The 17,439-nt window shown below is 38.4% G+C and overlaps 2 protein-coding genes across 2 annotated transcripts in view; both read left to right on the plus strand.

Annotated features, from left to right (window-relative positions):
- Positions 1-17,439, plus strand: part of TMPRSS12 (transmembrane serine protease 12) — a 60,458-nt gene that overhangs the window by 41,755 nt on the left and 1,264 nt on the right. Inside the window, exon 5 of the mRNA XM_049782967.1 lies at positions 793-954. Within this exon, the coding sequence (XP_049638924.1) occupies positions 793-954 (162 nt within the window). The remainder of the gene's footprint in view (positions 1-792; positions 955-17,439) is intronic.
- SLC4A8 (solute carrier family 4 member 8) overlaps positions 10,371-17,439 on the plus strand; it is an 829,308-nt gene continuing 822,239 nt past the window's right edge. The window contains exon 1 of the mRNA XM_049783361.1: positions 10,371-10,382. The gene's annotated coding sequence lies outside the window, so the exon portion shown is untranslated. The remainder of the gene's footprint in view (positions 10,383-17,439) is intronic.

The raw sequence follows: 17,439 nt of genomic DNA on the forward strand, positions 1-17,439 counted from the left end.
TATCTCATTTGTAAAGACCTAATGACTAATGATGCTGAATATCTTTCCAGGTACTTATTAGTCAGTTGTACATGTAATGAGAAATATCTATTTTTGGCCCATTTAAATTTTATTATTGAGTCAGAAATATTCTTCATCTATTCAGGGTACAAATATATCTTTCTGAAGTTAGCAAATATTTTCTCCCATTCTACAATTTGCCTTCACTTTATTAATATTATCATTTGTAGCACAAAGGTTATTCTTTCTAATGAAGTTCAATTTATCTGTATTTTGTTTGTGTTTCTAGTTTCATAATATTTCTTCACTCACCTGTTATTCCCTGCTTCTGTTCACTTAATTTCCAGGCAGTTGCCCATGATATAATCTTTCTCTGTTTTTTTTTCCCTGAAATTTGAAATATAGGATTTAAATTTCTTGTGTCCCTTTCCTAAAAATCTTGCTAATATTTCACCGAGTAACATGAGGCATGATCCTTGCATGCAGCCAACCCAGGACTGACAGTGGTTTGATTCTCAGCATCCCATATGGTCCCCTGAGCCTGCCAGGAGTGATTTCTGAGCACAGATCCAGAAGTAACCCCTGAGTGCTGCAGGGTGTGATCCAAAAACCAATATATATATATATATATATATATATATATATATATATATATATATATATATGAGTCTTTCTAACTCTAAGGTCTAATTGAAATGTATATTTATAAAAATATATATTCATCATGATAAACTCATTCTAACTTAAAGGCAACTAGAAGTAATTAACACTATTTTGGGGCTTCTTTGATAGGGTGATAGTGGTGGACCACTAATGTGCTACTTTCAAGAACATGAGCAGTTTTTTGTAATGGGAATTACCAGTTATGGACACGGATGTGGTCGACAAAATTTTCCTGGTGTGTATAGCGCACCGTTCTTCTACCAAAATTGGTTGATCCAGCAACTCAGCCGGGCAAAAAGCCATTGCAAATCTAATATACATATCTTAGTTTTTGTAGCATTAGTATATATTGTCTTAAATTAAATCCATAAAGAAATTCTGAAGAAGCATTACCTTTAATTGTGTCCCTTCTAATGTTCTACGTAATGAAAACTGTCTAGTCTCTTAGCAAGTAATTACTTTATAGTTCTCATGTGAGCAATTTGTAGAGCAAAAGATGATGACATATTAAATATGTGATTATAAATTTGGCACAGAACCACACGCTTGATGTATTTGATTGTTGTATTTATAATGATAATTTTGCAATTGGAATACTTTCCTGTAATTTGTATAAAATATTCCTAGAGTTGAATAAAATTTCGTAGAGTTTGTATAAAATGTGCAACTGAATATTTTAAATATGCAAAGAATACTATGTAATAAAGATATGTATTAAATATGTAATAAATATATAATAAAGTACTATGTACTAAAGAATTCATACTTAACATGAAAGCTGTTCTTTAGTTAATTAGTCAAAACACTAAGTCAGATTTTATTTTATTCAAAATATTTCCAAACTATTTTATTCTTTTGAATTATCTATTTGTTTTTGGTTATGAGAGCATACTGGATAAATAAACATTTGCTAATTTCTTAAATTCTCTCTCTTTTTTTTTTGGTTTTTTGGGCCACACCCGTTTGATGCTCAGGGGTTACTCCTGGTTAAGCATTCAGAAATCGCCCCTGGCTTGGGGGGGACTATATGGGATCGAACCGCAGTCCTTCCTTGGCTAGTGCTTGCAAGGCAGACACCTTATCTCTAGTGCCACCTGTCCGACCCCTAAAATTCTCATTAAAGCAGTTTGTTTGAAGTTTATCTTTCATGACGCTGGAGCGATAAATAGCACATAAGGTTTGCCTTTCACTCAACGACTAGGGTTCTATCCCTGGCATCCCGTATGGTCCCCTGAATCTGCCAGGATTTCTGAGCACAAAGCCAGAAGCCCTGACTACCACTGTGTGTGTGCCCCTGCAAAAAAAAAGTTAATTTTCTTTTTGACTTTCAGTGATTTAAAAAAAATTTTATTGTGAACAAAGTGAATTACGAGTGTTTAACAGTAATATTTAAGATACATAGTGACAATGAATCAGGGGTATTCCCACCACCAGTGTTGTCCTCCTTCCACCCTTGTTTCCAGTATGCATCCTATATCTCCCTTCTTTGCCCCTCACCTCAGACTGCTAGTGTAACAGGTCTCCTCTGTATAGCTTGATGTAGATTGGGTATCGATTCTGTTGTCATTGACTTTGGGTTTGGTGCTTAAGTCTGATTTTTTTTTTTTTTTTTTTTTTTTTTTGGTTTTTGGGTCACACCTGGCAGGGGTTACTCCTGGCTCTACGCTCAGAAATCACTCCTGACAGGTTCGGAGGACCATATGGGATGCTGGGATTTGAACCACCGTCCTTTTGATTGCCAGGCAAATGCCTTACCTCCATGCTATCTCTCCGGCCCCAAGTCTGATTATTTTTTATTTATATTCAATGTTCATACGACTGTTTGGTCCTGGTACCATCCGTTTTTATTTTGTTTGTTTTGTTTTTGTTATGTTTTTCTTCTTTTTTTCCTTTCTTCTTTTGAATTGATATTTATAACCGCTAGACGAACTCTTCCCAGTTTTTTCTCTTTGTTTTCTTTTTTCTTTTCTTTTTTTCTTCAAACAGAACCACATAACTTGAATCATTTTGTTATGCCTCATAAATTGAGGGGAGGAAATCTTTCTTTTTTGTGCCATGAGAAAAGTACTAGAGCCAGCCAGAGCAGTGGGTAGGGTGCCTGCTTTGCATACAGCTGGCCTGGACTTGGATCACCAGCATCCCATATGGTTCCCTGAGCCCACCAGGAGTGATCACTGAGTGCAGAGCCCAGAATAAGTCCTGAGTATTGCCTGGTTTGGCCCCCAAACCAGAGAGAGGGAGAGAGAACTAGTGCTGATAATCTCAAATTAACTTTTAAATTCAGAAAATAAAATAGTAGGGGCTGGAGCAATAGCACAGCAGTAGGGCATTTGCCTTGCACAGCCAACTCAGGATGAACCTGGGTTTGAACCCCAGCATCTCATATGGTCCCCCAACCCTGCCAGGAGCGGTTTCTGGCTGCAGAGCCAGGAGTAACCCCTAAGCACAGTCAGGTGTGGCACTAACCAAATAAATAAATAAAAAATAAAATAAAATTGTGTTTTATTTTTATCATTATTTGTATGATTTTATAATTATTATATCATAGTTATAAAATAAATGTTATCTAAATATAACTATATTTAAACTTCAATTTAATAATATACTATTTTGTATTTTGTTGTTGTTGTCGTTTTTGGGTCACACCCAGAGATGCTCGGTTACTCCTGGCTCTGTGCTCAGAAATTGCTCCTGGCAAGCTTGGGGACCATATGGGACGCTAGGAATCAAACGTGGGTCGGACCCAAGTCGGCAGCATGCAAGGCAAAAGCAATACCACTGTGCTAACAGTCAGGCCCTTGTACTATTATTTTATAACTATTTTAGGCAAATATTACTTTGTGACTGTGGGGCATCCTTCTAACCTACTTTCTAAACCTTAATTTTTACAAGTCTTAGCTAACAATTTGTTCTTGGACTCTCTAACTTAACTGTTGAGGAAAGGTGTCTCGAAGCATAAATGAGAAAAGCCATACTGGGATAAATTTTACAGTGACTGACCTAAAGATGAATCGTTAAAGCAAAAAAAAAAAAGTTAGCTACTATAAATCAACTCACATCTCCCTCTCACCTTTCTTTTTACACTCAACCAGCAAATGTCAAGTGGTGTGTGTGTGTGTGTGTGTGTGTGTGTGTGTGTTCGTACATGCACTCACACTTCATAGTTTTGTTTTGCTTTGCTTTAATCATCTAGTTTTAGATTTAGTCAAAAGTAAACGTGAGTTGTCCTTCTATTAATTTTGTAAGGTATCATTACTGGCTTTATTTGAGGGGGGGGGCACCTGGCAGTGCTCAGGGATTACTTCTTGCTCTTCTCCGTGCTCAGGAGTCATTCCTGACAGTGCTCAAGGGACCTTAGAAGAAGCCAGAGATGGAAACTGGGTGAGTGGCATGCAGAGCAAATGCATTAGCCATTGTGCTATCACTCTAACTCTGACTGTTACTTTTTGAAAGAGATTTTAATTTACCCATTCTAAGATATTCTAAGGAATTAGTTGGAAGTAGTGATAAAGCACTCATCATAATGGATTAATCTTTTCCTGTTCATACTACTCAGTATTATTAAGATTCATTTGGTGGTCCTGAATGTTGTTAATATTAAGAAACTTCTGGGGTCAGAGCAGTGGCACAGTGGAAAGAGCATTTGCCTTGTCCTCAGCCTACCTGGGTTCAATACCTGACATAGCATATGGTACCTGGAGCCTGTCAGGAGTAATTTATTTCTTGTTTTATTTTTTTTTTTAAATATCAGGTTTAGTCAATTTTATTTAAAACTTTGGGTTTTTTGGGGGGGAGTTGGAGAGATAGCACAGCAGTAAAGCGTTTGCCTTAGACGCAGAAGGACGGTGGTTTGAATCCCGGCATCCCATGTGGTCCCCCGAGCCTGCCAGGAGTAAACCCTGAGCGCTGCCGGGTGTAACCCAAAAGCAAAAACAAACAAACAAAAAAAGCTTTAGGGGCCGGAGAGATAGCATGGAGGTAAGGCGTTTGCTTTTCATGCAGAAGGTCATCGGTTGGAATCCCGGAGTCCCATTGGTCCCCCTTGCCTGCCAGGAGCAATTTCTTAGCATGGAGCCAGGAGTAAACCCTGAGCACTGCCGGGAGTGACCCAAAAAAAAAACCACCAAAAAAACAAAACAAAAAACCAACAACAACAAACAACAACAACAACAAAACTTTGTTTTTATACATTAGTTATAAAAACATTTGTTTTTATACATTGTTTTTATACATTATACATTTTTATACACAATTACACTTTTCTCATTTTCTGACATGCAAACAGATACCTTACCCACTGTGCTATTGCTCCAGCACCTACTTAATCTTTTTAATTGAGCACAACATATCCTATAATGCTCAGGACGGGGAGGACCATACAGTTTGGAGTTGGGTGCTAAACTTGATAGCCCAGTGCTGCCCAGTAGTGTTGGGGTGACATATGGTGTGGATGATACAACCCAGTCCCTCTGCACATGCCTGGACTGTCTTTTAAAACTTTTACTAGTTTCTTGGTAATGGTCACTGTTCTTTTTTAAATTATTATTTTGTTGTTTGTGCTATAACTCAAGGTACTCAGGGCTTATTCCTGGCTCTGTACTCAGGAATCACTTTTGTTGTTTTTGGACCAAACCCACTGATGTTCTCTTGTCAACCTTTTATTTGCTTTGAGGCTTTTTTTAATTTTTTTGTTGTCTAGAGGATTTCTTCACCTCATCTTTGAGCTCACTAAGTCTGTCCAAAGCAGCTGTATTCTGCTGGTGAGGCTATTGAATGAGTTTTTAATTTTGCCTACCACTTTTCCCAATCCAGTTATTTCTGTTTGTAGTTTTCTCATTTCTATTCTCATCCTTGTGTTTTATTGGTGTTCTGTCCTATTGTTGCTTTGAGTTTGTTAAAAATCTTAAGTATTTCTACTCAAAAGCCCTATTCAGAGAGATTATATAAGTGACGTATAGAGAAATGTAGGTGAGTATCCTCAGGATTTCAAAATTCACCTATTACCCATGATTTTAGCACTTAACCATGGTTCTTTTTATAGTCTGAGGTGTAGCATTTTCCACTTCACTCTTAGTATCCCCTCACTTTCAGTGAGATCTCTGGAGGAGCTCTAGTGAGGAAGGGAGATTATCTTGCAGCCATATTAATGGCTATTGCTTCAAGAAACTATAATGCTGACCTTTGATGGAGCCAGTGTTCACAATCCAGCTATTCAGTGTTTGGTGGTCCTCTCAGGTGTGCAGGGGCAAGTGAGGCCTTAGGGTGTGAAGTATCTTTAAAAGAGAAGTATTTTTGAATACTGAGGAAAATTGATTCAGTATAGAGGAAAATTGATTTTTGTTTGTCTTGGGATCACATCTGGCTGTGCTCAGATATTAGTCATGGATCTGAGTTCAGAAATTACTCCTGCCAGTCATATGGGATGCTGGGATCTAACCCAAGTTGTCCAAGTGCAAGTCAAATGTCCTACCCACTGTGCCATACTCGGGCCCGGAAAATTGACTCTTTAGTCTGTGACTAAACATGCATTCAACTTTCATAACAGAGGGATACTAAGTATTTTTTAATATAGAACAGTTTTAAATATAGATAAATATATAGTTTTAACTATAGAATAATTTCCTCACTGTTCTAGAAATTTAAATATTTATATAAGTATAAAAATATAAAATATATAATATATTAAATATGTATATATAAATATAAAATATGCTATTTTATATTTTATTCTTACCTGTGGTTGCATTTTTATAATCTGGCAGTTAAAACTAATGCTTTTCCTTGATTTAGCTGAAATTATTTTTGGTATAGATTCCCTCAGACAAGTCTGTATTCAGGACATGGCATCACACCAGGAGACAATTCATTTTGCAGTTATTCCTTTAGAAATCTCTAACAGCTCCACAGATCTATATGTCATCTAAGGTGCCACAGAAATCATAACCTTTATATTGTGTTCAATTTCATTCTATTTTATCAGGAAATGATAGTATAATAGGTAGGGTAGTTGCCTTGTACTTACTGGATTCAGGTTCTATCCCTGGCACCACATGTCCCTTGAACATTACTGAGTATGATTCTTGAGCACTAAGCTAGGAGTAAGTCCTGAGCATAGCCAAACAAATTGAAAAAGACCCATTAGCCAGGTGGGTCAGATTGGCAGCAAGGTATCCCCTTTAGTCAGACTTTTTGTCACTGGCCATGGCCCAAGTAATTCTGCTCAATTCTTCCTTCACTTCAGTTGAGTTGACTTAGGATTCCATGTAGCACTGGCCAGAGTCAATTTCACAGGCCTGTTGCTTGCAGGACTACCTTTGAAATTTCTTAAATATTTTTTTTTTTTTTTTTTGGTTTTTGGGCCACACCCGGTGACGCTCAGGGGTTACTCCTGGCTATGCGCTCAGAAGTCGCTCCTGGCTTGGGGGACCATATGGGACGCCGGGGGATCGAACCGCGGTCCGTCTCCTAGGCTAGCGCAGGTAAGGCAGGCACCTTACCTCGAGCGCCACCGCCCGGCCCCTGAAATTTCTAAGTAACATTTCATATTTCAGTGCATAGGCCAACTGCTCTAAAGATCTTGCATGCTGCCTGCCTCTGCCATCAGGAATGAGGTCTCTCCCCATCCCTGCAGGCTGCGGTGGCATAGGTCACATGGTGTGGCTCTGAGATTGGCTCCCAGGACACAGTGTACCTTGATCTGTTTCAGTTAAAGTACAGTAAAGTATAGTTTCAGTAAAGAAGCTATAGGTCAAACAGAGTGAAGAGGTAGCACATGAGTGGAAGAGGCCAGTTTGGGAGGTTGACCATGTGACATGTCTGCAGACCTTCAGGTTTAATCTTGCTTGTGAAACACCTCAGGGGTCATTACTTGAAAGAGCAGAACCAGCCAACTGGGCTTGCCATCTCACCTGATCCATTGTCTGTATTAAAGTCATAAATTTAAGAGATATTTGTCTCATGGCAAATTTCAACACTTGAACCTGCAATTGTATTGCGAGAGCTCTGGTACATCTGTACATCAGCTTCGGGTCACCATTTCAAACATTCATCTTTTTTTCTCATTTAAGAATTTTTAAAGATTGTCTACCTCTCATATCCTTCATCTCCTTCCCTCATTTCTTTTCCTATGTTTATATTATTGTGATGAGCAAGGGTTGCACACACATGTCTGGTTGTAGTATTTACACGATTGGTTGTTGGACTCACTGGGTCACATCTCAGCTCTCTGCTGAGATAGATACACTCATCTATGGGTTTTAAGAAAAAATAAAATACATTATTGTACTATTGCTCAGAGACAATAGAGATGAGGGCTGGAAGGACCACTCATGATATGAAGCTCATTACAAAGAGTGGTGAGTGTAGGTAGAGTGATGACAACACTGTCAACTATGCTGACAGTATTGATGAGTGAGAGAAGTAGAATGCCTGTCTCAAATACAGGCAGTGGGGGAGGAGGAGGGGTATTGGGGACATTAGTGATGGGAATTTTACACTGGTGAAAGAGGGTGCTCTTTTTATGTCTGAAATCTAACTACAATCGTGTGTAATTAAGGTGCTTAAATAAAGATAATTTTATTAAAAAGGTGTTCTCTGCTGATTGTGGTGCTTACATATATTTTCACTGTGTTGTACACACACACACACACACACACCTACCTCCACACCATTATAGGACTTGTATTCCAAAAGTAGACTGTCATGCTACCAGGATCATGCCTGGTACATGCAAGTGATACTGTGAATGGAATTTCCCCCTCACACTTCAAGGTTGGTGCTTTAGCCACACAGCTCCTAACAACTTGAATTTAGCTCCTATGGTAGGTAATGGCAGAACTATAGTGAAGCAATGTCACTTTTATTCAGTATAAAATTGTTTCATTATTAAAACTTTAATACACACATTTAACAATCACTCTATTGCCATATTATGGCTTCACAATTTTCACCAACACTTACATTGTTGTCATACCTTAAAAATTGATCTTAGACACCCATATATATTGATTCATCCATTTTTTCTCTTTTTATTTTTTTTCTCTTTTTTTGTGTGAGTGGGGGCATATTCCTGATGCCTGGGGATTTATACTGCACAGAGGAGCCAATCTGGTGCCCCAGCCACCACAACTATCTCCCTTTCAAGAGTTTCCTTTCTACTTAGAAATTTGAGTTCCTTAGAATATGTGGTAACTTACAATGTTACCTACATCTAGAAAAGAAAAATGGACTCGGGAATGAAACAAAAAAGGCCTACTCTAATACAGCTAAGACAATTGATCAGGCAGTTTCTGGAATTTTAAGCAAGGTCTAAAGAAATATGAAACATTCTCATTACTTGATTAAAAATCATATTCTTCCCTTTTATTTAGAGAAGAATTGGATTATGTCTTGGGTGTTTCCCCTTGGTGTTTTTTTTCTTTCATATGTGTGGTGCATAGGGCTTATTCCAGGCTGACTTTACATAATGTGTGCAGTGCCTGGGATCAAAGGCCCAGGATGCAAGTACCCTACTTGATGTGCTATATGGCTGTGGCCCACAGTAGAATTCATTTTGAGATTCTTGTTGAAACTCTGGGGTTACACCTGGCAGGCTCAGGGGGACTATATGGGATGCTGGGATTGAACCCTGGTAGGTAGCATGCAAGGCAAATGCCTTATATGCATTGATATTATTTCAGTCCGATCTTGAGATACCTTTTTCCTCTTGTTTTCCAAGAGATGATTAATAGAACTAAGAGACAGGCAGCGCGTGGCCAATGTGGCAGTTGATCTTAAGATTCTTTGCCACCTGCTTTCTAAGAGATGATTAGCAGAGACCATTGGGCAGTGAGGCAGGAGCTTCTAAGAAGTAGCAGTTAGAGGAGAGGGTGGAGACCATGGGGAACAGGTAGGAGTCCTAGCCAATGAGGCAGTGAGGGGGGAGCTTCTACAAAAGGCTGTTGATGAAGAGCTGTTGGTCTTTTTTGAGTCACCCAGATGGAGGCTCCATCCCTGAGAAATGACTTGGATCCAGAAGAAAGGCGAGGATGTTGTTGGTGGCAGAAAAGAGCTGTGGGTAGGACACCAACCCTCTCCTCCCTAATGGTGGTCAGGGTTCACTCCTGGTCCTATCGTAATGATCATTCTCTTGCTTGGGGTACCATGTGGGGTTCTGGGGTTTCAGCCCAAGTCAACTGTCAGTCCTCAGGCATAGTACTATCTCAGTCTCAACTTCTTTTTCTAGGAGAGTTGTTGGCCCACGAGAGCAGAAAACCCCATAGCTGGCCCTTAATACTGAGCATAGGTTCAAGATAGAGAGAGGGCAGTTGGTAAGTTAAAGATATGAGAACGCAAAACACAGAGGCATGATTTATTGGCTTAGATAGCTAAGGGTCCAAGACCTGTACCTAAAAACAGGCTTCCAGTCAAAGGATATTAAAAAAGTTATAGCTGTTAAGGGAATACATTAATATATACAAAGGAGATATACATGTCCCTTTTATGTCTTTAGAAATAGTCCTGGGGAGGGTGTTGAATCTGGGACACCACTTTGGTCTGTGATTCTGGAATCTGCAAAATGACTCCCAGCATTCCCATATCAGGAAATGTCTTTGAGTGGGGACTTCTCAGAAACCTAGTATGGTATCAAGCACAGGTACACAGTGAAGGAAGGTGGAGGATAGGGGGCCACTGAGAGTAGATAAATAGGAACAGAGTATTGATTTCTTCTCAGGCTGAGAGTATATTTTCTTTAACTTTTGGAGCTGGTTGGCAGCTGGTTTGAGTAGGGATAATGATCTGCTTCATGAGGAGCCAAGAACTGAGGGTAAAAAGGGCTAAATGGGGGTAATATGTGGTGGGGTAATAAGCAGTTTAAAGCAGTTTAGCAGAAATCTCAGAGTCCCACATTACTTTTTTTTCCTTTTTGCAAAACACGGTCTCTGATGGCACTCGTGTGTCTAGGGGTCCACATTTGGGTAAAAGGGTGTTCATTCTTACTGGTCATTCCGCAGTTGCTGCACAGTCACAGCTCGCAGTTAGCAGGAATACCAGGATTATCTGCATTCTTGTTTTGATCCTGTGACCTGGGGCTGCTAGATTTCAGGGTGTCCTTTTTGTTCAGGCTATGACTCTCACAGCATAGAGAAACGAGGTTCCTGTTTTTTTTGTTTTTTTTTGTTTTTGTTTGTTTTTGTTTTTCAAAGCAGTACCTTAAACAGCCATTGTGGTGGAGAGATCAACATGACCCACACCTGATACAATTGATGTCAATGGCCCTTCTTTGCACTTATTACCCTGGAGGCTTTCCTGCTTCATATTTTCCCTAGAGATTTCACCACCTAGGAGTCATTAAAAGGGAGAGTGGGTGATGGTTCATCTTCTGTAATTTCTTCAAGTTGGCAAGAGACTGTAGGCCCCACTTTATAACACCTTTATTAATAAGAGACCATTGACAGGCTGAGTTCTGTAGTTTCAGCCTAAAAATAATTAATTAATTAATTAATCAATTAGACAGGGGAATACTACCCTAACAATCAGGTCCTGAAGAAGTGGATGGTATAGCTCTGAGTTACTTTTTATTTTTCCTATTCATGTTAAGTTACTTCCACATAGGTTACCTAAGAGGAGTGAGCTTTAAGTTAAGCCCACTAGACTGTATTTAACTCAATCAGCTACAGAAAAATAGTTTTCCTCTCCACTTTCACTTTGAACCTAGCCACACTACTACTGCTGAATAATTTTTGCTTGATCCTCTGCACAAACACTGGAAAAATATCCATTTGAGGCACTCAATTATTTACAGAAAATTTCTGGGAATTGGTCGAGAACAGAGCAGGTGTTGAATACTTTACCTGTCAAGTCAGGGTAGCTGATGTAGGTATGGCAAGGCCAGTCCAACATGATGATGGCCTTTGGAATTTTACCTCCGCAGAATTGTTTGGAGGTTGCCTGTCTTACCCCTCTTAGAGTTGGGAGAGACCTTTACTTCCGAATCATTTTCCTTTCCTTGAGACTGAGAGTGGAGGATGAGAGCAGGGCCCAGGTTATGGCCAGTTAGTGCAGATCCAGAAATTCCTAGACAATCTTCAATTTACTCTGGCCATTCCACTTCAAAAGTTTTCTTGTCACTACCTCAGAGTAGGGACCTGCTTGTCACTCAACCTCAATCCCTTTTAATTCAATTCTCCTAAAATAGGGCTCTGGGTTGCCCCATCTAATCTTTAAGATTTTCTGTATGCATGAGGTGTAATCCCCATTAGAGAGAGGAAAATTTATTGCTTATATTTATGCAAAGCAACAATGCCATGAAATATTAGAAAAACAAAATACTGAAGGTACTAAAGAGAGATAAAAAAGCAAATATCTTGAGACTATTTGTTTAATGTCTGGGGGACATCTACAGTAAGGTTCCCTACAACTTTACAGATTTAATTTTTTAAAACCATGACCATATTCATAAAACTCTATGTGATACATTTATTAATAGTATTGACAGAAAGTAAATACAAAATCTGGTAAGCAATATAGCAACAAATACAAAAGCATTTAAACATGTCTTTCCTACATATCATACAAAAAGAAGTTTTATTCATTCTCCTGGTTTCAATTTATGTACTCACAGGCAGAAGGCATGTTGGACACCAGCAATCCACATTACATAAAGGCCAGACTACTGGCAGTCACTATAGTGTGCGTGCTTGGGGACTCAGGCGGGGAGCAGCATGCACCTTTCCCGGGTACCAGGGGAGGGCTGAGGCAGGACTACCAGCAGTTGCCATAGTGTGTGCACACTTGGGGACTCAGGTGGGGAGCGGCACCCACCTTTCCCAGGTATTAGGGGAGGGCTGAGTTCAGACTACCAGTGGTAGCCATCGTGGAAGCTTGGGGCCTGCACATTTTCACAGATTTGGGAGGGAGGAAACCTGAGGGCAGGGCCTAACCCCAGTGACCAAGTCATCAGCCCCACCTTAGTCTGCATGCCAGAGTAGGACCCAGCCACACATCACAGGTGACAAAGGAGGGCTGAGAACAAGGGCAGAACACTCCAAGCCACCAAATGCAAAGAAATATGGGAAAACTAAGGAAGACAGTAGCAGCCGAGGATATGGAGAGAAATCCTAGCAAGTTTCCAAGTCCACCAACATGCACGGGCCCAATAGATAAGGACATATAAGTGGCATTGAAAGCCATGGCCATAGAAATTAAGGAATCACTTGCCAGGGAGTTCAAGAAATCCATATATAAACAAGTCGACCAACTCAGATGAGAATCCATACAAATAGAATTAAAGGAAATAAAAAAAGTCTTAGCAAGCCATAATAGCAGAATTATACAACTGGAGAATTACATAGAAGAACTTGAAGAAAACTACAAACCAAAAATGACAAAGAAGCCAATAAGAAAATAAAAGGTAAAGCATTGGAAGAAAATGTTAGATATTTAATAAACAAAGACAAAAGAAATAGTTTATGAATTGTAGAATACCAGAAGGGGAGGAAATAGGGAAAGGTGAAGAACAAATGATGAGGGAAATATTAGCAGAAAACTTTTCTACCCTCTGGAAAGAGGTGCAAATCCAAGAGGCAAAAAGAGTTCCTAATAAAATAGACCCTAATAAACCAACTTATAGTAATGCAAATGGCAAAAAACAAAGAGAAAGATGATTCCTTAAAGTAATAGGGAGAAAAAACCCTCAAGTACAAAGGAAGGAACATAAGAATCAAACCAGAAATAATTCAAACGAGAAGACAGTGGAATGACATATTCAAACTACTGAATGACAGACACTTTCAACAGAGAGTCCATTACCCAGCAAAACTATCATTCCTATGGGAGGGAGAGAACTAAAAACATTCTCTGACAAGAAAGAACTCATATTCTTTGCACTAACCAAGCCAACTTTAAATGAACTATCAAAGATGTATTACACAACCCAAACCTCCAATTGTAACAACAACCACTCTACTTAATACAATAGCACAACAACCCACTCTATCAATAATCTCCTTAAATGTCAAAGGGCTAAATTCCCCCATTAAAGACACAGACTAGAAGATTGTATCAGAAAACAAAAGCCAGATATCTTCTGCCTGCAAGAAACACACCTAACAGAACAGGATAGACACAGGCTTAGAATAAAAGGATGGAAATCAATCATCCAAGCCAATGGAAAACAAACAAAAAAGCTGGGGCATTTATCCTTATATCAAATCAAATTGCATTCAATCTCAAGAATGTGCTCATAGACCAAGGGGGTCACTACTTAATGATCAAGGGAACATTAGACCAAGAAGTACTAATTCTAATTAATATTTATGTGCCTGCTGTATGGCCAGAAAAATATATAAGGCATTTGCTCACGAACCCAGAGAAACATATAGAAGGTAATGTGATAGTAGTAGGAGATTTTTAACATGCCACTATTACTACTAGACAGATCCACCAGGCAGAAAACTAGCAAAGACATAAGAGCCCTAAATGAGAAATTAGAGGAAATAAGGCTAATGGACTTATACAGGGCTCTCCACCCAAAGAAAGCAGAATACACATTCTTTTTTTTGTTTTTTCGGCCACACCCGTTTGATGCTCAGGGGTTACTCCTGGCTAAGTGCTCAGAAATTGCCCCTGACTTGGGGGGACCATATGGGATGCCAGGGGATTGAACCGCGGTCCTTCCTTGGCTAGCGCTTGCAAGGCAGACATCTTACCTCTAGCGCCACCTCGCTGGCCCCAGAACACAATTCTTATCAAGTGCACATGGAACCTTCTCTAGAATAGACCATGCCCTAGGATATAAATCTAACTTGCACAAAGTCACAAATATAAGGATTATTAGCAGCACCCTCTCAGATCATTATGCAACAGAGATAAAGATTGACTGTAAAAAAAAAACTGTGGAGAAAATCCAATACCTGGAGATTAAATAGCATGCTACTCAACAATAGTTGGATCAAAGAGGAAATCAAGGAAGAAGTAAAAAGATTCCTTGATATGAATGACAATGAAGAGACAAATTGTCCAAATCTGTGGGACACAGACCAATCTCATTAATGAACATAAATGCAAAACTCCTCAGCAAAAATCTTATCAAACCAAGTCCAAAAAGATTATACACTATGACCAAGTGGATTTCATTCTAGGGATGCAAGGATGGTTCAACATATACAAATCAATCAACATTATACAACACATCAACAAGAAGACAAAAACCACATGATCATATCAATCGATGCAGAGAAGGTATTTGACAAAATTCAACACCCATTTATGCTGAAAACACTCAGTAAAATACAATTGGAAGAAACCCTCCTCAAGATAGTTACAGCAATCTACAAAAAGTCCACAGTCAACATTATCCATAATGGTGAAAAACTGAAAACATTTCCACTAAGGTCAGGAATTAGGCAAGGCTGCCCACTTTCTCCACTCTTATTCAACATAGTTTTGTAAGTACTAGCAATAGCTATCAGACAAGAGAAGGGAATTCCAGGAATCCAGATAGGGAAAGAGGAAGTCAAACTATCTCTTTTTGCAGATGATATGATGATATACATAAAAAAAAGCCTAAAGAGTCCACAGTAAAACTCCTAGAAACAATAATCCAGTATAGCAAAGTGGCTGGCTACAAAATTAATACACAAAAGACGATAACATTCCTCTATACAAAATAACAAAGTAGAGGAGAATGACATTAAGGAGTCGATCCCATTTAAAATAGTACCTAAAAAATCAAGTACCAGAGAATCAACCTGACAAGAGAAGTGAAAGACCTATATCATGAAAACTTTAAAACACTTCAGAAAAAATTGAAGAAGACCTAAGGAAATAGAAGAACATCCCTGCTCATGGGTAGGAAGAATCACCATAATCAAAATGATTATCTTACCCAAATTACTATATAGATTCAATGCAATCCCTATCCAAATTCAGACATCATTTTTTAAGGAATTAAAATAATCAAATATAAAGTTCATCTGGAACCACAAAAGACTTAGGTTAGCCAAATCCATACTGAAAAACAAGAAACCGATGGCATTTCTTTACCTAACCTGAAACTTTATTATAAAGCCTTAGTCATCAAAACAGCATGGTATTGGAAGAAAGACAGAGTCTCAGACCAGTGGTTTAGAACAGAATATACAGAGATATACCCCCACATATATGGTCAACTAATATTTGACAAAGGATCCAAGAACCTGAAATGGAACAAAGACAGTCTCTTCAACAAATGGTGTTGGAACAACTGGACAACCATCTGTAAAAAACTAATGATTGATCCATACCTCATACACTACACAAAAATTAACTCAAAATGGATTAAAGATCTGGAAATCAGACCTGGATCTATAAAGTTCATTTAGGGAAAAATAGGCAGAACACTCCAACACTTATACCTCAAAAAAGTCTTTGATGATGGAATGCCAATGGCTAGAGTTATAGCATCAAACCTAAATAAACGGGACTATATAAAACTAAAGAGTTTTCTGTATGGCAAGAGAAACACTGGCTAAAACCAGAAGACAGCTAACAAAATGGAAAAATTTTTACACTCGACACATCAGATAAAGGGTTTATATCTAGGATATACAAAACACTCAGAAAGGTGAGCTTCTCAAAACCCAATAAAGCCATAGAAAAATGGAGAGTAGATATGAATAGACATTTTTCCAAGGAAGACCAACACAGATAGCCATGATAGATATGAAAATATGTTCACCATCACTCTTCATTAGGGAAATCAAAATCAAGACAACAATGAGGTACCACCTTACACCAGTGAAGATGGCACACAGAAAACATAGTGTGACCAATCTCGGTTGGGGGGATGTGGTAAGAAAGAACTCTCATTCACTGCTGGTGTGAATGTTGCTTGGTCCAACCCCTATGGAAAACAGTATGGAGGGTGCTTAGTAAACTCAGAATTGAGCTGTCATATGACCCAGCAATTGTACTCTTGGGTATCTACCCCAAGATGGAAGAATATTAATCCCCAAATATGTATGCACTTCACTATTTATCGCAGCACTCAGCACAATAGCCAAGATTTGGAACCAACCTCAATGCCCAACAACAGATGATTAAAACATATATGTATATAATTTTCTTCTCCTTTATGTAATTAAAGCACTTATAAAGAAAAAAAATATGAATCAGACCAGAATATAAAGATGCTTTGCCTCTTGGACAATAATAATATTACACTTACCTTAAAAAAGAACAAAATTAACTTCAACTAAAATGATTCTGTGATAATGGTCTAGTTATAAAAGGCAACTTTCTGTTGCCCCTCCATCTATACCTTCCATGTGTTTTTTTTTATATCTCATCTGTTATCATTTACAGAAAAAAACAGTAGATTTGGAAGAGTATATTTAGCTTAATCATAATAAGTAAAGAAGTTTTTTGGAAATATTTTCACATGTGTAGTACATTTCTTATCCTCTAAAGAATAAGTTTGGAACATTTGAGGTCAACATAGTTTAGACAACTTTTTAAAAACTATCTGGAAGAGCTCTCTTGGTAATGAATTTATTAACCAAATGGACCAAATTTTTTATCTCTAAGATCTAGGTCCTTCCTCAAAAAAACCCAAAAAAACAAAACAAACAACTCATATTCTATTAAGTGTATACTATTTTCATTACTCTTGCTGTTAAGCAAGACTAGCCATATGATGCAGTTATGCAGTGCCTTATAGCTAAAACTTATATGCTGCACTTTTTGAAGATTTTATTTTATTTTATTTTATTTTGTTTTATTATTTAAACAACTTTATTACATACATGATTGTGTTTG

This window comes from Suncus etruscus, chromosome 11 (genome assembly GCF_024139225.1).
Source record: "Suncus etruscus isolate mSunEtr1 chromosome 11, mSunEtr1.pri.cur, whole genome shotgun sequence".
NCBI classification, from domain to species: domain Eukaryota; kingdom Metazoa; phylum Chordata; class Mammalia; order Eulipotyphla; family Soricidae; genus Suncus; species Suncus etruscus.